This window comes from Mytilus californianus, unplaced genomic scaffold (assembly GCF_021869535.1).
Source record: "Mytilus californianus isolate M0D057914Y unplaced genomic scaffold, xbMytCali1.0.p SCAF_8, whole genome shotgun sequence".
Classification (NCBI taxonomy): Eukaryota; Metazoa; Mollusca; class Bivalvia; order Mytilida; family Mytilidae; genus Mytilus; species Mytilus californianus.
In genome coordinates this window covers 33358008-33380946 of record NW_026262734.1, presented here as the reverse complement: position 1 = coordinate 33380946, position 22939 = coordinate 33358008, and the positions used below count along the sequence as shown (strand labels likewise).

Sequence of the window (22939 nt, the reverse complement as noted above, 5' to 3'; positions counted from 1 at the left end):
TAAGCAGCATTTTCTGAAATTGCAATAATTGATTTCTTATTTTTGTCCATTGTTTTTTGCATTTTTAATTTTTGTTCAACAATCACAACGATAAATGGATGCTAAATTTTCTGAATTTACAGTATTAAGAAACATGTGTTGTGTGTACAAAAATAATATCATTTATTACTTTTGAATTTCCAACACATGATTTTAAGCTCCCCTGACAAGAACAGATTTTCAAAATGTGAAATATTGCATTGATTAATTCTGGTTTCATACATCTTTTTCGTAAATTCATATACAAATGCATTCCACTTCTATATAAATGTTAAAGCAGTTTTTGGGAATAGCTGATTTTCTACATTAATTCAACTGCAAACTGGTTGAAATTAAGTACCAGAAAAAAATGACATAATAGTGTTTCTTTTTAATTGTTGAGAAATCTGCTGTTAAATTAAATAAATCAATAATTAATACATAAATACAAATTCTGAGCTGCAACAGCAAGGTTAACAATAAAATAGTATTTGTCTAAGTTCTTAATACCATTATTCATTATAAATATATGAAAGACATCATCATAATAATAATAATAATTTAAAGAGGGTACCTATAAAACTAATCATCCCTGAGGCTCTCGTGATATACATTGAAATATAACAAACAAAGAATTACAAAACAAACACACACATGAAAAAAAAAATCAAATGAGAAATTGTTTTGAAATATATTTCATTATATTAAATATATAACATTTTTAAAACAGGTAAAAATGATGAATTTATATAGTATTTGTATTATTCAAATTACCTAACAATATTCAAATTTTATTTTAAGTGTGTGAAAAATTATTATGCATATGAAATTACACAGCTTCTTGTTCCGACAAGTAATTTTTTGTTAATCTATTAGTAATTTTCTTTCATAAACAATATCAAGAGACAGAATTAAAACATTATTTTCAAATTTTATTTTTATCCTGGTCATCTTTAAGTTTTATATACCCTTCTATCCTCTAAATCCTCCAAATTTTTTAATGTTTATTGAACCATCAAACATAATTGGATCAAATTTGAAAACATCTGGATGGCTTCTGTGTGGGGTTTTAGGTCCAAAGTCTGACTTACTCCATTGGAATGGTGGTTGTTGTTCATGAGTTGGACCACCAATGGCTATAAACTGTAGATTCTTAATCATTGTCATATTTGTTAACTGAAAATTAAAAAAAATCACAAGTTACAATTTTTCATGGTTTGAGATTTACTAATATATACTACAGGTGATTGAGGATACCCCATAGTACCTACCCTTCATTATCGTTTATATCTGTTTTTTAATATTTATCATTTATATGTACAATGTGGATAACAATAAACGAATATACCATATCTTTACTGATAATATAAATGTTTACTATCAATGTGCCACTCAATTTAAATATCAAGACAATTTTGTGTTGATGGTTTGTCAATATTTTGCTCCATATAGTAAATATTTTTTTCAAATAGATGATATATAAATGTTAAGATTGTGATTCATTCTAATATGACGTTCTTCAAACGCTTTGAGTACACACCCGTGGTAAAATATGAATATATTGTTTGGGCTGTTCCGATCATACTCCCATGTCGTATGTTTTTTATGAATGAGCTACCCGACGTTATTGAGCGATGACGTAAGAATATAAGCAGTTTACGGGAAAATGCACGATCATGAAACTGAAAGTCATCAAAATAAGAAAACATAAACAAACCATGATAAAATGTGTTATAAGCCAATTTTTTTTTACATATAAGAGATATTATCATTTAAATTCATCCAAACCTATCTAAAAACATTATTGTAAATAGTTTAAGCATGTCACTAGATCAGTTTGCACCATTCTTTTACGTCAATATAATAGTGTGTTTATTTACGGGAATGGCAAATATATGCCTTCACCTAGAGCGCTTCGATCCAAAAGAGTTGCAGTATTTGTCCTATTTCAATAGAAATAGTTCATGTGGGCTTGAATTTATCATGGGTTGGCCCTTTATGCCGATATTTTTTAAAATATTTAGCACAAAGGGCCAACCCGTGGTAAAATCAGTATAAATTCAAGCCCCCATGAATTATTTCTTAAATAGTCAGTTGTGAACATATTAAAATTGAGAATGGAAACAGGGAATGTTTAAAGAGACAACATTTCGACCAAAGTGCAGAAAACAGCCCAAGGACACCAGTGGGTCTTCAACAAAGCGTGATAATCCCGCACCTGGAGGAGGGTTTCAGCTGGCCCTTAAACAATAATGTATAATAGTTCGGCTAAAATGGCTGTCATGCTAAACTCCGAAGCATACAAATGAACCAAAATGAAAAAAACATACAAGACTAACAAAGGCCAGGGGTTCCTGACTTGGGACAGGCGCAAAAATGCGGCAGGGTTTAACATGTTTTGTGAGATCTCAACCCTCCCCCTATGCCTCTAGTCAATGTGGAATAAACAAACACACAGCAATTGTATTAAACTGCTTAAAATTCAGTCAATTATTATTTTTTTTATAGCACACACTCTTGCTCATAAGTATTTTTTTCCAGAACCAACCAAAAATCATAAAATTTTGAACATTTCAATTAAGAATAGCCAGTTATGCTGCAAATTTTCTGAGGCCAGAACAGAGCTTACATAAGAATAAAACTACAAATTTTTGTTTAGTGTAAAAAACTCAAGAAGTTAAGGTATGCATGCATTGTTGTCAAGTATTCAATATTTAAAAAAAGTTAATGAATATATATGACTACAGTGGACTACCATTAGTGAATTAAGATTAATAGTTAGAAGAAATTAATTTTATGGAATCCAGCTACATAGATAACCACTAAAAAGAACTTCTCTATGTCATTTTTTTTCTTTCTGATATTCCAATGATCCACACAGGACAATACTGACCACATACTCAGATCACAGCCATCAAGCTTGAAGATTTCCATTCAGATCTTACCTTCATATCAGTTCCACCATGTGACCTATGGCCTAAAGCTCCAAATGGATAGGTACCGTTAGCAGGATTTAGGTCTGATCTAGCTGATATACCATTTTCACCACTGTATGGAGGAGTACAGGCACACTTAGAGACAGGGTCATGTTGAAAATCATTGTACCTATAATTTACATCAGAAAAAAATAACAAATAAGTTTGATAATTCAACTTCAATTCTGCATAAAAGGGCTTCAAGAAGATGTTGAACTGTGGGGTATAAGGTAATCAGGTTACTATCGACTGGTTTATCAGACCTTCATCTTTAACAGATACAAGGGTAAGGTATTCACTATACATCTTTATCTACTATTTAGTATTACTTTCAACCACTGAGGGAAATATTCTTAATATTATTGAAACTAGGTTGTAATAATGAGCTGTTATCAAATTTGTTTGTTAATTGGAGTTAGCCCCGAACAGAATTTCTGGAGATTCTTGATAACTAAGAACTTAATAAGCCGAATTTCAATAAAAACATGACTATTTAAACAGACCCTCAGAGTCACAGGTAACAAAGATACTTGAATGACAAGGGAGAGAAGTTCCACAAAAAATATATAGTGCATGAATATGGATATAAGGAAGTTTTGATACGGAGATGAAAAATTTTGACATGTTTTAAACTTCTATATATTCTTTTTTGCTTTTTTAAATTTCTCTTGTACAATTTAAAATTTATTTTGGCTAAGAATGTGTCTGGTCATGCAAAAAGTGTCAGTGCATACCTGTCAACTTCTCAAAACATCCATGGGGAGTTTTAGGCACAAGTGGACCTAATGCATATCTTATAAGTGTCATAAGTGTTTTTAATCTTGTATATAAAGGTTTTGAATAAGTATCTTTGTCCTTGAATGTCATTATAACTTCTTTGAAAACCTGTTTTAAGGTATTGAAGTTTAAACAACAGAGGATTTTAAGAGTCAGGTCAACATCTATCAGGGAAATCCTCCCCTAAATCAGAAAAGTTATTTGGTAGTGCATACTGGTTTTGCTTATTCATCCCAAGTGCAAGTAAAATTTGAAGACATGTCATTTTTATGTACTCCCATACATTTTCATTTGTATATTCTTTCTTTCAAAGATTGAATTTATTAGTCTGAATTATATGTATTTATTATATATTCCATAAAATTTTCTCCCCTTCATAAAATTTAGTATATAAAAGACACTTTTACAGATTTCCACTATAGTACATCAAAATTCAACACATTAGTTTAAAGAGTGTTCTGTTATCTCCACTTTACACAATTTAATTTGTGAAATTATCTCCCCTTAATAGCTGGTCATCTGTTTTATCAAATATTGTCCAGAGACATATAAGGTAAACAATGCTAATTTATTTCATGTATTTGAAATATAAATTATAACAGTCTTGAGATGCATAATAGAAATGGAAAAACAATTCTTTGAAACTTTCAAAACCTACGGTACAAAAACTCCAACTGAATCTGTATTTATCATCCATGACAAAATGTGAAATTTGTTTTAATATAGACTTTGTCTAAGATTTTCAAAAGATTTGATTAAGCAATACTTTATATCACCAAGAAACCCTAAAAGTCTACTTTTCTGGTAATACCTTCATCACTCTTAACTGTTAGAAATTAAAACACCATCAGGCCCTTTGTCTGGCATTCTGCAACTTTTATCGCAGGCAAGACAAAAATGAACCTTTTCTGTATATTGTGTCAATGGTGCAGTTTTTAAAAATTTGAGTACTGTACATGTAATTCAGAAAGTAATGCACCAATTTATTATGGCGAATCACTGATTACTGGTAAAAATGTGAGATCTATCAATGTGATTACAAACATTTTGTGAAGGAAAATCACTACTGAAATTATCATTACGAACCAGAAACTGTTCCATTGTTTGTATAAACAACAACATCACAGCAATTTCTGAAATTACTGAATAATATGGAAACCAAAATTCTGAAAGAAGATGTACTGACATGAAGATCTAATTTATACCAACTTCTGATATTAATTGATTGGCTGATTGATAGTTGGTGTTTAATGCCACTTTCAGCACTATTGGCTATTTTGTGGCAGAATCTTTTTATTGGTGAAGGAAGCCAGGGTTGCAAGAGAATACCGCCAACCTTCAGCAGGAAAACTGACAATCCTTGTCAATTAAGATTGGAATAGAACATAGCAGCCATGTCCGGGGATCCCAACTCACAACCTCAGTGTTGACAGGCTAGTGGTACAGTAGATGAACTACTTAGATCACTCCGCCACAGAGGCCCCCTAATATCAATTATATAGTCTTGAAACAAATAAGCTGACTAGGCATATTACCGCATTAACTGCATCATAGTTTCCATGCTTGTAACTTTACTAAAATCTCGTTTGAATATTTTAGCTCTTGGTGCCCCATCATATGAAAACCATTCTCCATACTGGGCTACTGCAGCTGGCCCTCCACTGAGGTTAAAAATGGTAGGATAGAACCTAATAAATGTAAAAAAGAAATTAGTACACTGACGGAGTAATAAGACTTCTATATAATTATTAGGAATAAATTGACTTTATTATGTTGATGACAATAAAAATAATCTGAGTTATCAAATGTTATTACAACAAAAATCCACAATGTGTTACCTTATTTTCTTGTGAGCAGTCAGCTCAATTTCATTTCTATTCTGAGATATCTAAATAAATGTAAGGTATTGAAAAACAATATCATTTAGGAGAATAAGCCTTTTAAGTGGCTAGAGGAAACATTTTAGTTTCGTGGACATTGTTTTAAGAAATTCTGCATAAAACTTATAGAAAATTTTGTACTTTATTGAACATATTCCTGGTTCACCTTTAAAAATAAGTACCCTTAAATCATTTATGAAACACTGTGATGAGCAAATTAGAATGCATACATATTCTGCAACTTTACTGACATTTCTAGACAGATTCATCAATTCAAAAACCGAGCTTTATTGATTACACATGTTCTACTTACGGAATGTTGTAACTTGGCCAGTATCCTTGTTTCATTAGAACATCTGACCGATCTCCATATTCTATATTATTCCTGTAAATATCAATCAAAACATTTTTTGGTTGAAAAAAATTGAAATTTTACAAAGAAAGTTCTGCTCTTAACAGTTTTTGAATGCAATTCACACACTTTCTGTGCTTTTTGAAGAAAAGAAACCAGCATTAAAATTGAAAAACAAAAAAAAAATAATTTGCAGTTTTACCGGTATATTCATTTTTTTGAACAGATTTTTAAGAAATGAATCATTGTAAATTCAGAATTTTTGTGATGTTTTTTTATTTCTACCAAAATTGCCATTGGATAGGTATTGCAAATTTAAAAGTGTGCATATTACATTTTGACAGCATTATTGTATACAGAGTTTAACAATTGCAATAATAAATACATGCAAAAATTTATAAATCTAGAGTAGATGTTTCATTAGAATAAAGTTCCAGACACATCAAAATGATAAGTGTATGAATATTAAATTTCATTGATAAACAAACCTTGCATGACATCTTGCATCCCAAAAAAGTTTCAAACTACATTCTTTTAAAAAAAACATAACAACTTACGGAATTTGTTCAAGAACATACAAAAGATCTGTCATATTGTATGATCCTGGTTTGAACTTGTTAGAATCCACTATCATCCACTGATTGTTGTACCTGTAAATATATAAACAAGACTTTTGTAATAAAATGTATTACAAATATCATCTACAGATTATAAGAACCTTAAATCGAGGATACAGGAGCGCTATAGTTTTCATTTTGTTTATCTGTCCGTCTGTCCATCAACAATTGTTGTGAGTTGAAAAACTCCAGTGTAGGTAGGATATGGTATAGTTTTGTACATTCCTTTTGCATAATATTAAGATGTGCATATTATTTTTGACTTTCGAAAATTTATTTGGATCAAATAAAAGAAATACTTTTTGTGCAAAAAAATCTTTAGACATGTGAATAGGACTAAACACATTTTGTACAGTTGTTGTGCTTCATAAGTTGATTTGCATATTATTTCTTGTGGAAATTTCGAATATAAATTTTGGAATATAAATAGTTTTTGTTAAAAAATTATAATATGTACATTAAAATATAGCACACTATAACTGTACACTTTAAATCAAATCAATTACCTATAGTCCTTTAGATTATGAGGTGTTGAAGTAACAATGTTTTGGTTTATGTCAGTGAAAATAATACCCAGAATGCATTAGACCATAAATGTGAATTGACCTGTTTGACAAATACATGAATGGTGTCAATACTACTTACGTTCCACTATTGTAAGCTGAAAACATCAATGACCACGTTTTACCACTGGTTGCAAGTCTATTAGCAGCCATTACTCTGATACCTTCAAGAACGGAATTTTCTGGCCTGACATATTTCCATAAGTCACTGTTACTATTTCCTATAGTTGTTTCTAAGGTTGCCTGTGAATTATAATTAACTTTTTTTTATAGAAAGAAGGATTCAAGCTACTGTGAATCCATTATTCACACCATAGCTAAATGTCCCAAGTGCTGTATAAATGAGGACTTAAATTGTGTGTCACAATGTGTCATTGTGGTACAATAGTCAAAATATGGTAAAAGTTTGATAAATCCAAACTAGAGGCTCTCAAGAGCCTGTGTCGCTCACCTGATTCTACTTTGGTTTTTGAAATCATGTAAAAATAGATTAAAATCATAACAGATACCCTAATAATGAGTGAGGTCAAATTTGGCTTAATATTGGTCCTGTAATTTAATAAAAAATCCTGGTGGCCATCTTGAACAGTAAATCGGCAACAAAGTAGCAACACTTCATCAGCACCTCATAAGAAACATTTATGCCATGTCTTGGTTTCATTCCATTCAGTGCACCTCTGTATGTATTTCCCATAGGGTCTTATGTTAAAGGAAGTCCCCCCATTGGCGGCCATCATGGATGAAGGACCAGCTTCAAAGTAACAAAACTTAGTCAGCACCTTATAAGGAACATTCATGCCATGTTTGGTTTCAATCCATTCAGTATGTGGTTCTCTAAAAGAAGACATTTGTATGTATTGTCCATAGGGTCCTTTGTTAAACATTGTCCCCATCTGGCGGCCATCATGGATAAAATGATCAGCTTCAAAGTAACACCACTTGGTCAGCACCTCAAAAGGAACATGCGTGCCATGTTTGGTTTCATTCCATTCAGTGGTTCTCTAGAAGAAGTTCAAAATGTAAAAAGTTAACGACGATGACGGACGACGGACGCCAAGTGATGAGAAAAGCTCACTTGGCCCTTCGGGCCAGGTGAGCTAAAAAAGCATACCAAGTACGAAAGCGATCTGTTAAATGGTCTTAGAGGAGCTATGTTCACAAGGTGACACTATTACATAACTCCAAAAAATAATCAAAGTCCCATAGCTCCTGTAAAATTGGTATGGTCAAAATAACAATATAAATTGGTAAATTACACTAAATGGCAAACAATCCTGCAAGTATGAAAGCCTTCTGTCAAATACTGTAAATTCAGAAATTATTGAGTGCATTTATTATTGCGATTTTGTCATTTTAGACTAAAATGCAATTTTATTTTTTGCGATATTGAGAAAAATCCTGTTTAATTCATATAAAAAATTTCAAAATGCACGTTTAAATTATTGTGATTATAACCCTGTCGCATTTTTCGCAATAATAAAAACATCGCAATAATTTCTGAATTTACAGTAGTCTCAAATGAAGTGCATACCCAAGGTGTTATTTTTCACAATACTCCAAAAATAGTAAAAGTCCCATAACTCCCATAAAAATGTTGAGTTCAAAGTGAAAGTATAATATTGTTATCTACATATATGATAAAAGTATGAATGCTTTCTGTCAAATGGTCTCACAGGAGTTGTGTTCACCAGGTGACACTAATAAAATACCTAAAACAAGAATGTGTCCATAGTACACGGATGCCCCACTCGCACTATTTTCTATGTTCAGTGGACCGTGAAATTGGGTTCAAAACTCTAATTTGGCATTAAAATTAGAAAGATCATATCATAGGGAACATGTGTATTAAGTTCCTAGTTGATTTGACTTCAACTTCATCAAAAACTACCTTGACCAAAAACTTTAACCTGAAGCGGGACATAAGGACGAACTAACGGACGCACAGACCGAAAAACATAATGTCCCTCTACTATTGTAGGTGGGGCATAAAAATAGTCAAAGTCAGATAACTCCTGTAAAATTGGTCGGATCACAATAATCGTAAAATATGGGCAACTACACACGACAGCAAACAATCCTACCAGGTATGGGAGCTTTTTATCAAGTGGTCTCAGAGAAGTTAAGTTCACAAGGTGTTAATGTGGCAATACTCCAAAAAATAGTCAAAGTCCCACAACTCTCATAAAAATAGTCAGACCAAAATTGCGGAAAACTAACAGCCTATTGCTCGCATAAGGAGGACATAAAATGCTTACAGTACAAAATACCTAATTTATGTTTTGCACTGAAAGCATAAATGTAAACTAAAGCAGCTGCGAAGTAAATACAAAACTGTTAAAAATGTAAAGGGAGATAACTCAACCTTAAAATAATCAACTTACTAATCCTGTACTCATGAGATAATAATCATCCCCAGATAAAATAGTTCCTGGGTAGGAAGAAAACGTCATCATGTACCCTGGTATATATACACCTGAAAAAATATATCAAAATTGTTCAATGCAGTTTTCTTTAGAAGCAATAGTATGTATGAATACCGAAATAGACCTATCGCTGTCAATAAAGATCAAAGTTTTGGCTTAATATGGCTATATGAAAACCACTTATTAAAAAATGTTCAACAAAACATATATCATCCTTTATCAAAATTTGTCAAAACCAAGAAATAAAATATCCATGAAATTTTCCTAAAACCATGAAAAATGTTACCAACACAATATTAATGAACCTACAGTAATTAAGACTTCAATAATACCTAATCCATCTTTAACAGTATATGCAAATTCATATCTCTTCAGAATCCTCAGCATGGACTGGTATGTTGACCAAGTGTCATGACTGACATACAAATCTTTGTTTCCAGGGAACATTTTAATCAAAGCAGAACAGGAACCAGATCCAAACACTCTCGATTTTTCAGGTTTGCCTAGTACCTCCTCCAAATCTTCTAAATCACCTCCAACTTGAAAAAGGCTGAAAATTAATGTAGGAATAAAGTACATACATAAATTTAAACTAATATTTGAATAAATTGAATTATTAAAAGTAAAATTTTTAACAAATAACAAAATTTAAGTATAGATTTCTTCTCTTTTTAATGATCATTTATCAATTTTATTGGTTTTTAATATATATTACGTTAGAGATTGTTTTAGTTAAAGAAAGGATTGATATGATTCATTTTACATCATCATGATCATACTGATGAAGTATATATATACTGATGAAGTATATATATATCTTTTATTCTAAATATTTATAGATACTTATATTTATTGTTTCCTTTTTTTATATTGGTGTTGTTTTGTACACTTTTAGGCGTATGCATTATACTTAGATTTCATATTGCTCCTGTTATTCATTGAACATTAGCTTGTTCATTTATGGTAAATTGGACGGGGCCATTAATAGATATATGGCTTCCAATATATTTTGTATATATACAGGTAGGTTAAAATTAAAACCTTCTAATTTATTTCAACACATTTACAGTTCAAAACAGTGTATAATATAACAAATAATTCATAACCATTTTGTATGACTATTGTGTCATGGACACCTTTATCTGACATCTGTGTTATCTTCCTCAATGTATTTCAAGGAAATATAATCACAATATTCCACAAGCTAAAAAGTATAAGATTAGTATTCTTACTAAAAACCAAATGGGTCTAGGTTTGTTGATCCTGGTCCAGAATATCTCAATGATGACCAGCCAGGTGACCTTCTTGATAGTTCATAACCTTGACTTAAACCATCAACTTGTAATAAAAACAGCTTTACCTGAAAAAAATCTTAATGTATACATGTTCTTATAGAAAAGCTATTATAACTATTTCAAAAAAAAATTTGTTGGTCATGCTTATTGCTAATTTTCTTGGGACAAACAAATTTATTTCAAAAACAAATATATGTTTTTCAACAAAAGTCAGGAACAAGACATTTTGTTTGTTTGTAGACTCTATCTTCATATTTATTATTATAGCTATATTGAATTTAATCCCTTTCCCTAATTTAAAACGGAAACGAACTATTTTTTCACTTCTCTTCAAAAACAAAACAAAAAATTTCCAAGAAATTTGGAAATTTTGAATCAAACAATTTATCTAACCCCTTCCACACACACAAATGAATTGGTGGTAGTCTGTGCCTAACTGCTAAAGAAGTTTACAAAGAAATTTTCAATTCAATTATATGTAAGGTACAATGTACATTCAATTACTTCTATTTTACTGGCGTATACAATTCTCATGTACAGGTAATTAAAACCAATTTACAGATGAAAACAAAATTAATTTGAAAACCCTGTTCATTACATAAAACTAATTGTAAACAAGTTTACAGTATGTAAACCTTTAAACAGACTTATTCAGAAGGGATATAGTTACCATACTGTTGTCAGGTCATTAAAGATGGCATATTTTATGAATTAATATTGATTCACTCATAGGGACTTTGCATCGGAAATAAACACATTTATTCAAAAACCAGTTGTTGGCATGATACAGGTCATGTTCTTCTTGTATATTGTATGATGGTATGATACTAAACCCCTTACGGGAGGGGTTGTGCTTGATTTTCATATGATGAAGACATAACTTTTCAATCAGTTTAATTAAGGTCTGGAGCTGGCATGTCAGTAATTTGCTAGTAGTCCATTGTTAATTTATATATCATTGTCATTTTGCTTAGTTTCTTCTGTTACCTATTCTGACATCGGACTCCAGACTTCTTTTGAACTGAGTTTTACTGTGTGTATTGCTGTGTGTTTGTTTATTCTAAATTGCCTTTTACATGTTTTGTGAGATCTCAACCCTCCCCCTATACCTCTAGCCATAGCCAATGTACAATGTAGAATAAATATACTTTATTGCTTTGCAATAAAGTATATTTATTCTACATTGTACATTGGCTAGAGGTATAGGGGGAGGGTTGAGATCTCACAAAACATGTAAAAGGCCATACTTTGACCTATAATTGTTTACTTTTTACACATTGTGACTTGGATAGAGAGTTGTCTCATTGGTACTCATACCACATCTTCTTATTTCTATTCACCCAGCCATATTTTTGCAACTGTCCCAAGTCAGGAGCCTCTGGCCTTTGTTAGTCTTGTATGTTTTTTTCAATTTTGGTTCATTTATATGTTTCGGAGCTTAGTGTGATGTCCTTTTTCGCTGTACACATTTTCGTTTAGGGGCCAACTGAAGCCTGCCTCCGGGTCTGGGATTTTCTCGCTGTGTTGAAGACCCATAGGTGGCCTTCGGCTGTTTTCTGCTATTTGGTCGGGTTGTTGTCTCTTAGACACATTCCCTGTTTCCATTCTCAATTCTCAATTTTATTTGATGAGTTAAATTATCAGTGTTATTCTTTCAGAAGTTAATGTTTTAATGCATACATATTAGCAACTCAATACAAAGCCAAGAAGTTTTCATTATAGGACATAAAGTAAATTGTTTCAGAAAAATCCCTGCCTAACCAGTTTTTTTTTTCTTCTGTGAAATAATAATCTTATGACATTAATCCTACCATGTGCCAATATGTAGATGTATTTGTTTTTATCTGTTCATTCATCCAGTCCAGGTTAGTCTGTAAAAATGTCTGTAATTTTGTACAATATGCACTGTATGGTTTTGTACAGTAACCATCCACAGTATTCATCCAGTGATCATGCATAAGATTGGACGAATGTGAAGCCTCTGCCATCCCAGCAGCAAAGGCTTGTTGCTCATCGTCATAATTTGTAGATGTCTTGATATCAAGGTATGCCCATCTGTTGCAATATAAGCATTCCTTGTTAAACATGTTAAATAATGATACAGATGGAAGGAAGGTGTCACAATAAAAAATTAGAATAGCCTTCAAGATGTCATTCTTATTTGGAATACCGGTAGCCCTGTCCCATATTAATTTGTATGCATGAGTGACAATGATGACTGGAGCTCTAGACATTTTATCTAGAAACTTTGATATTTTTCCTCATGTTTTCTTTGACCTCTGACTAATAAAGTTAAAATTTACTTTATGACCAAACAGTCTAAAAGTGGGAGCAATTGTGGAGCTCAAATATGCCCTCCAATGTATACATTTTGTAATTCTGAATTTAAAGTTTTTTTAACTAAACTATGTACTTCCCCCCTATAAATAGTCTTAATGTGTATTTAAAAAGTGAATACACATGATAAACTTATCATTTAAAATAAATGTAACTTCCTTATAAGATTACATTTAAAAATAAATCTGTATATGTTATATTAATCTTAGAATAAATGTAGCTTCCTTATAAGATTACAATCAGACAAAAACCCTATACAATAAGAAGATGTGGTTATATTGTGGTACGATTTTCAATGGAACAACTATCCAACAGAGACCAAATTCAGTGGTGACACAAAGAGGGAGATGTCAAATTTTTAACAGGAAAAAGAGGGAGAGTCTCCCTGCTAGAAATGGTTCTTCGGCAAGTATGCACGTCTGAAACATTCTTTTCAGAAAATTTAGAATTAAATAATTTTATTGTTTAAGATTTAATTATGGTTGATTAGTTCTAAAAACTGAAGACAACTTCCAATATATAACTTCTTACAACTAACACTAACCAGGGACAGTATAGAAAGTCCCTGCACTAGCAGATTAATCATATATACGTATACAGATTAATTAAAACCTACCCAGTATTATTGATGTCATTTTTAAATTCTGCTAATGCAACCCATTCCGGAGCTTCGTGCCGATGAATTTTATATTCCTGACTATTTTTATTGTACGTTACTGAAACAATTTCCCCATAGCATATGGAAATAAATGCCCCAAACATACAAGCAAACAAAAATACTCTGTCGTCTGCCATTTTGCATAGTCATGTGACTCAAGAGTGCTTGGTCACCTGATTTAGGAATAGAAGGTAGAGTCCGAATGTTTCGAACTTTTAATTATTTAAGCTACTTAATATTTGTTAAGCTTAAACCCAGGTTCTAACTTCAAAAGACTACACAAATGAAATATTGTAATTTCAATCAACTGTAGACGCAATCTTCACATTTACCCTTGAATGCCACGCCCACTTTCACTTTGAAAATGAAAGTAAGTATGAAATGCTCCATGACAGTGACATCACTGACACAGTGAAACCTAAATAGGAAGTTGCTTGGTGTATTTATAAGCTACTTAAAAACTCAGGTCATAAACTGTGAACTTTCCTGTTAATCTGATGAATAGACACAAGGATAAAATGAAAATAAATGACAAAAGTTTAACTAAATTTGCTTCATCAGGAGCCCCAGCAGACAAAGAAGGATATTTACTGAAAAGAGGAGATTTTAATAAAGGTTATCAAAGGAGATGGTTTGTGTTGAAAGGAAATTTATTATTTTACTATGAAAAGCGCAATGACAAAGAACCTATAGGAGTTATTATACTTGAAGGATGTACTATAGAGTTGTCAGAGGATACAGACGGGTTTGTTTTTCAAGTAAAATTTAGTGCCTCTGGTTGTAGGACTTACATTATTGCTGCAGATTCACAAGAGGATATGGAAGCATGGATGAAAGTCCTTTCAAGAGCAAGTTATGATTATATGAAACTTATGGTGTCAGAACTTCATAGACAATTACAGGATCTAAATGAAGATGCAAAACTTGTAGAGGATGCAATGAGAGACAGTCTTATTTTATCAGGAACTTATGGAAATTTAGACCAAAGAAACTCATATCAGGAGAATACGGAAGAATCAGTTGAAAATATCACACAACCTTTGAAAAGATTTAACCCGTTCAATACCTCAGAAGAAAACTTGACATGCTTGACAGACTCCGCTAATTTTCATTTTTATGATGATGCAAAACCGAAACATAAAACATTTGCTCAAATGCATGAAGAATATGGGAATCAGATCAAACATATGAAAGAATTATGGGGTGCAAGGACATCATGTTTGGTTGAAGATCTAACAAGTTCCAGTGTATAGCCAAAAACATTGTTAATCCAATCATGGAATACATGTGTTACACATAATGGTTGTATTGTGTTCCCATTTTAGTAGTTTGATGTCTTATATTTAAATTATAATTCATTTTATTTATTTATTTTAATGATTACCAACTTTTTAAAACCCAGTTACATAGCTGAAGGTATACAAAGTAAATCCTATCTATTCATACTTCAGACATCCCCTGACATTGAGCATAACAGGGTATTTGTTATTTTAAGATTTTAAATTACTACTACCATGACTACTGAAAGACTTTGATAGTACAATTACTTTAATCATGATATTGTTGTAACAATTATCTCAAAACGATCAATTATCTCCCTTTGAAAGCAAACTGATGCTTACAATCAATTATGTATGATCCTGAATTGATGATGAAGAGAAAGTGAAATAACAATGAACTTATTTTGTATTTTATTTACATATTAAACTGTCAATTTTATCATTTTTAAACTGGTAAAGGCAGTCTTCGTGTCAGTAAAGAGAAATAAAAATTTAACCTCAACTTACATTTTTTCATGTTTTACTTTGTTTTAAAATATATATATATATCTATATTAAAATGAATTATAATTAAATTGAAATATAATTGATTATACATTCCCATAATTGCTAAACACTAACTGTTATTTATATTCTATATTGCAATTTGAATAGAAATTTTAATATGGTTTCATCATTTTATTCATAATGCTTTTAATTTAAAATTTTCTGCAGTGATTTGATAAATGTTTTGTTTCTATTTTACAGAAAGTCTTTAAAAATGCATTATTTTTCTCATAAACATTTAAGACTTTTTATAAGCACATATTTTCAAACCCATTCTACCCGTATATCAAAGAAACACAATTTTCAGATGTTTTGGATATTTTAGCAAATGTTGTGATCATACTTGATCAGATATGGTTATCACATGGTTATTGTGCCACCTTCAGCATGTTTAGGGTCTTTTAATGAGTACTCATCATGTATTTTGTCTTTGTGTTTGTTTTTTAATTGGTGGATTCTATATGCACAACAATGTATAAACAGAGAATTTTTTATCATGCTTATTTTATCTAATACATATATATATATTGTAACTCAAAGATCAAAGTATGTATTATATCATGAAAGTTTGGTGAAGAATGATGCATGTATCCATAACCACTGGTTTAGCACCTCTTAAGTTGATATTGTTAAGGCCTTTTCACTTTCTGGGCCAATGTTATGACTGTAATTATAGATAATCCTTGATTCTGAAAACCAGAGGGACTTTCTCTGCTACAATCTCATCGAAGGGTGAAAGTCGAGGGATATCAGATGTAGCTGAGAAACTTCCCTGAGTTGAAGCACAATAGATACCATAATTCAGGATATTTACGGTGTTTTTATTAAAAATTAATAGTTAAATTTTGGTGTTTCCGATTTTTGCTGTTTGGGTCAATCCGTTTTAGATTTTTGCCTTAAGGAATTCATTGTTCAGATAGTGTTGTGACTAGTACTTATGTAAAATAAAATTTGTATTGACATCGGTAATATGAAAAATTTAACACATCACATACAGACATATTAAAAAGGATAGTAATAAAGAAGATAGTAAAAAGCTGCAGATTATATACATTCCAACAATTTGACATTAGATTTGGGGGTAGATCAACGGAAGTTTACATTTTATGATCATTAATTGAATTATGTAGAAATTGTTTCAATAATCAATTGATCTTGCAACCAGGAAGGATGGTTAAATTTTTATTTCCTTTGATGTACTAACCAGATAATTGTATTACTATTGTTAATGCCTTTTCCTATAGTCAGATTATGTACTAGAAATTAGCACTTCTCTTTAGGAGCAAATTACTATATCATGTCATAAAATTTCACAAGAATGGGGTTTTAATCTTCTACAATTGCCTTCATGTCTGCAAACACCAAAAATCTTTATACCTATGAGGTTCTAGAAATGATCCGGCTAAACAGTTACATATATGCCTTATTAATAAGTCCAACTCTTTAGTTTTTCTAAGGTTACACATTGTGTAGTGAGGCTTTAAATTTTCAAAATGCAGGCGATAATTAAGATGGAGGTAACTGAAATAATACATGATTAGCTTATTATATCTCCCATCCCCAATTAAGTAAAGGGGGTACAGCAATTTGAGTTTACATTTCATTTATCTTTCATTTGTTTGATTGTTTGTTTGTCTCGCCATCTTCAATTTGTGTGCAATATTTCACAATAAGTAATTGTTTTCAGTGTAACTTCAGAGAATCTTTACTACCTGAGGGCATTATTCTGGTATATTTCTTTTTTATCAAAATGATTTTGGGGGTTTCCCATGGCAAAACATGGCCTATGCCATACAAGTGTATTTACTAAAGAGGTTGACATCTCTTGCATTCATGTCTGGATTTAAATGAAAGTTTTACAGTGTCTTCAGTACTTTATGACTTTGTTTACCACAGTGTTCTTCTCAGGGCCTTTTAATGTGAGGGAAACGACAAACTTTTGGGATGTTGGAAAAAATTACAAAAAAGGGGTATTTGGGAAATGAGCATCCCCTCTAGTGTGATAATGTATTGCTTGAAAGTGATGCTATCAAAAATGATTTCTTATAGATTGTGTTATGGACATGATCGATGTAATACTATAATTTCTAGAAACAAGATGGCATTTCAAAATCGATGTTTATCAGGATGCTGTTCAGATACTTTTAAATGGTTTTTTGTTTGTTTTATAAGAAGAGTTGATTGCATTTTTTAGTTTCGGGTTTGTGAATTTTTTATGAAATGCATGTATCCATCACATTTAGTGTTTTTAAATGATAAAATTGAGATTATTTTCATTAAATACATGTATTTGTCAGCTTTTTCTGTGACATAATTTTATTTAAGTTGCCCAAATCTGAAAAACTAATGAAAACTACAGTCAACAAGTTTTTTTATGAGTTATTTTCCTTTTCGTAAGGTGTTTAACATATTAACCATGAAACCAACTTTCTGAAAATAAGCCAGAAATTTTACCACACCCATGTCATTTTGCAATGATTATCATATTTTACCACTGAATTCATAATCTTCTTGATGAAGTCTTTTTTAAAAGGCATAAAAGATAACATATATTACATAAAAATTATTGAAAAATAAAGATTTGTTCATGCAAGAATAGAAGGAGATATGGGGTATGCATCAATTAGACAGCAACCAAACACAAAAAACTGAAAGGAATATATATAACTTTGTAGGTCAACATATGGTCTTCAATAACAGACAGTTATTTATACAATATTTCAAACACTAAATCCCAACAAGTAAAAAAATATTTAAGAAATTTTAAAGAAAATCAAAGATCTGCCATGGAGCAAATGAAATACAACCCTGTGCCGCAAATAAAATACTGCATTTTAAAAAAAATTGGCACAAATGTAATGCCCCTGCCATTCGACACCTAATTCCCATGTGCTTGTTTTTCAAAATCTCATTTTTTTTTCACATTGAAATTACAGGAAGATATAAATGTTAATTTGTTTGAAAAACATACAAGAAATACTAATTTAACGTAAAAACATTTTTTTTAATAATTGAGATGTTTTGTTTTAAACTAATTTTATATTATTTATTGTCTATTTTTGTTATTCAGTAACAATCCTATTATTTGGATTTTACACTAATATAATCATGATAATATCTTATATCATCTTAAACAAGGAAATACAAGGCATATTAACACATAAACTATTCATGTAATAAATCTCACAAAATGTAAAATATGTTGAAGAGGTTTACTTTATGTTGTTTTATTTTATTATGTAGCAATATATCTGGATTCAGTTTCTCTATGTCACTCATTCTATATAAGATTAATTTTCCCTGATCTCTTTGCAGTGTATTTTCAGCTTTATATGTTAATAAGTTTCTTGCCAAGTATAGTCATTCATTCAGTAAGTGTAACCATTTTTTTTTTAAAGTTTTCTTTCATCAATTTTATCTTTTATCAATTTATTAAATTTTAGGATTAAATGATTAGATAATTAAATAATTGCAATAACTATGTTCTGCCTTTACAAAATGTTCATCTAAGGATGGTTGTATTTCAAACAAAAAAGGGCAGCAAGGTCAAATTCATAAATTGCCTCAGGTCACAAGGTCATATTTAAGAATTGCCTCAGGTCACAAAGTCACATTTGAAGATTGCCTCGTGTCAAAAGGTCATTGAAAAGCAAACTATATAGTTCTAAACTGATATGATTTACGGTTTTTAACATATTTAAAGGTCAGAAGTCCTTTTAAATGAGATCAGGTGGCAAGGGTGCCTCCCAAACCCCTGAAGGTTTTGCAGGTTGGATTTGGCCATGTTGCAGCCACTAATACAGTATTTGAATATGTTGTTGATTGTTTTTGTTTGTACCTGAGTCTTTTTCAAGGAGTCTGGTTTTGGTGTTTTGTTTGGTCTTATGGACTGTCCAAAATATTGGGTCATTTCTGTTTAATATCCTTTTTATGTAAAGACATATCAAAAGCAAAGATTTTTTAAAATGATTTCTTTTGTCAGTCTTTACTTTGACTTTTTATACATTGTGACTTGGATGGAGAGTTGTTTCATTGGCACTCATACCACATCTTCTGATTTATATTTAATATATTGTAAATACCAAGATAGAATTCTGTAAAAAAGTAACCGAATAAACCACACAAAACATACATGATTGCCACAACTTAATATGTCATTGAGATAGTAACCAGCAGAGGACATATATAATCAAAACACATCTTTATATGTTTGAGATGTTTTGTCTTGCAAGTCCTTGATAAAATCTGTGTGATTGTGCATTTTTTACTTTGTTGGTCGAGCTAGTCCTTTATGAACAATATTTGCCACTGGACATTGAGCAACCAACAATCAATCAATCCTTTATGAACTATGTGATTGTTGTTGTGGTACGTATACTGATCTGAAATTTAAGATCCCTACCACCATAGAATGAAGCAGTGCTCCGCCACCTGTCCCAAGTCTAGAGCCAGTAGTCCAGTGGTTGTTGTTGGTTGCTGTCTATCATAACTATTTTTTTTGTAAATGTAATAAGCTTCAATCAGGCCACTGGGTTTCTCTTTTTGTTCTCCTAGGACTATTTATAGCTTACTTATTGTATGGTTCTTGCTCACTGTTGAAGGCCTTATAGTGACCTGCAGTTGCTTACGTCCTTGACATTTTGTCTGTGGCAGATAGTTGTCTCATTTGAAATCATACCATGTCTCCTTATTTTTATATTTAAACTATATAAAATGATGAGGGGAAAATTAAATCAATTTCATGTGTCATTCAAACCATGCTAAACAATATGATCAGAGGATTGTTCTTGCTAAACTTATTCTTTTGCTGTTGATTAGAAGTCCAAGGAGTTCCCCATTGTGTGACACATTTACAAATAGGACCTTACAACAGAGCATTTATTCTTCTTGGGCTTATTTAGACTTTCGTGCAGATTTAATTTATATTTTGCATATGTGTTAGAGGTTGATTTCATTCTTTATTATTTTTGTTATTTCAATGCTTATTCAAATAATTAATTTCTTGAATAGAATCCATACATATGTTAACAAACATCACATAATAGCCTTTCATAATATTTTAAATCTATGTTAAAAACTGAAATCTTAAACAACTTGTAGACTGATGCTTCTTTTAACATCATTTCATTGATAGATATCTATATTATGAGTTAACTGCTACTAATCATAGTGTTTCATTAAAGTGATAATTTTTAAGTTTAATATTAAAAAATGTAAAGTAGCTAGCACCAAGGAACAGAGTTTCACTGTGGATATTATGTGAAATACATTTAAACAGATAATTTAATTCTAGGGAACCATGCGAGTTGTTGAAATCTACAACACAACTGGCCATACTGCAGTGTCCTCCAGAAATCTTCTTTTTTTTTTTGAAAGCTTATGTTGTTTAGTTGCTGTCTTATTTTTACGTACATCCCACTCTTCTATTGGTTCCTGCTCTGGTATATATGTCCACTTAGTAAAGCATTAATGACAGTTACACATTTTACATTACTGACCCATAATTATCAAGATTCTTTCATTGTTTTGCCTTCCTATCATAGTGTTCAGTATGGTGCTTGTATTTCAGATTTTAAACATTCTCATCTTGCTTATTGTGATATGTCTTAATGGTATGAATACACTGGTCTCGTACTCTATTCGTCTTTTGAAAAAAGATTGTATTTTTATTTACAATATACTGTATTTGTTAACTTTTTAAAATATCTCAGTTTTACAAATTATATTTAATTAACAAACGAATGTTTAGTGTTTTTTATTTTGCCTTTTGCAATTAACCTGAGGGATCGTGGTTTCAATTCCCAATAGGGTCAGGCCAAAGACTTTGAAATTGGTATTTGCTGCTTCTCTGTCAAGCAAGGGGAATTTTTAGGAAGAGCAAATACTGGTCGGTTGACTCTGAATCAAATTATTGTGTCCGAGTTGGATAGTATGTCTTACAAAAAAATCCTGATCATCGTGTCATCTAGTTCAAAACAGGTTACATTCATAACTCATAAAATGTTGTTACGTGTATGTTATTTTGCTGGCTACTGAAAGTCTATCATTCAGTGTACTTTGTCGGTGTCAAACATTTTGGTTAAGCATAAACTGACGTATCATTTGGTACGTTTTGTGTTCTCTAGTTCCACTGAATAAAACATGATTTCAAGATAATGAAACGTTATACATGGTAAGTAGTAAAATCGGAGTTAGATACGTGTATCGGTGTAGGGTGCAACTTAAGGATCATAACAACCTTAAAAGTAAGTCACTCTGACCTACATTTCGTGCTTTGTTGACTTGAATTTCTGTTTTGCCTTTGTTTGTTCAGTCTTGGTTGTTATTTTTTGGTTAAGTTTTTAAATTATCTTTTTGTTATTGAAGTTTTTTTCATATCCATATTTTATTTTCACGCCTAAGACAAAAAGATGTTATAAAGATGCACAATCGTGTCACTTTGGAATGTGGAGAAACCGTTAACCATTTTACTATTATTCTCTCCTTTACGCACAATTGAGAATTCAAATTGCGAAAACTATATGAGCGTACTAGGATATGCTCCATTAAAGTGACACACATTTCACCAATTCAGGCCTGTCCTAACATATATGATATATTTTTATACGACTGCAAAAATTTTTGCGTCCGTATTATGTTATGGCGATGTCTGCGTCTGCGTCCGAAGACATTTTGGTTCACAGACAATAACTTGAGGATCAGTGTATGGATCTCTACGAAATTTTATCACAAGGTTCCATTCCACTAAAGGATGGTTGGGATTGTTTTTTTTTTTGGGAGTATTATCCTAGCAGTTTTGTAATTAGGGGCCATAAAAGGTCCGTTTTACTGGTTCATAGAAAATAAATTGGTTCGCAGACAATAACTTTAGTATAAAGGTATATATCTCTATTAAATTTTAGCACAAGGTTCCACACCACAATATGAAGGTTGGAATTAATTTTGGGAGTTAATGTCATAGCTGTTTAGGAATTAGAGGGCTAAAAAGGGCCTAACAAAAACATTTTTATTTGTCTGGTTCACAGACAATAACTTGAGTATAAGTGTATGGATCTCTATTTATTAAATTTTAGCACAATGTTCCATACTACAATAGGAAGGTTGGGATTCATTTTGTGGGTTATTGTAGTTGCTGTTTATTAATTACGGGTCAAAGAGCATTTTTCATGTTTCAGGACAATAATTTGTGTATAAGAGTGAAGATTTCTATGAAATTTT

At 31.2% G+C, this 22939-nt stretch overlaps 2 protein-coding genes across 2 annotated transcripts; one reads left to right on the top strand and one right to left on the bottom strand.

The window, feature by feature from the left end:
• Positions 1-389: 389 nt before the first annotated feature.
• LOC127711780 (putative phospholipase B-like 2) lies at positions 390-14042 on the bottom strand. Its single transcript, XM_052217906.1, has 11 exons — positions 13854-14042; positions 12712-12955; positions 10838-10965; positions 9938-10155; positions 9564-9655; positions 7265-7425; positions 6560-6652; positions 5964-6035; positions 5306-5458; positions 2964-3123; positions 390-1194 (listed from the first exon to the last, which is right to left on the bottom strand). Exons 1-11 carry the CDS (start codon positions 14030-14032, stop codon positions 991-993), a joined length of 1704 nt encoding a protein of 567 aa, XP_052073866.1. The 5' UTR covers positions 14033-14042; the 3' UTR covers positions 390-990.
• Positions 14043-14269: 227 nt separating this feature from the next.
• On the top strand, positions 14270-21463 carry LOC127711787 (sesquipedalian-1-like). The gene has a single exon (XM_052217925.1). The coding sequence runs from the start codon at positions 14393-14395 to the stop codon at positions 15146-15148; it is 756 nt and encodes a 251-aa protein (XP_052073885.1). The 5' UTR covers positions 14270-14392; the 3' UTR covers positions 15149-21463.
• The last annotated feature ends 1476 nt before the right edge of the window (positions 21464-22939 follow it).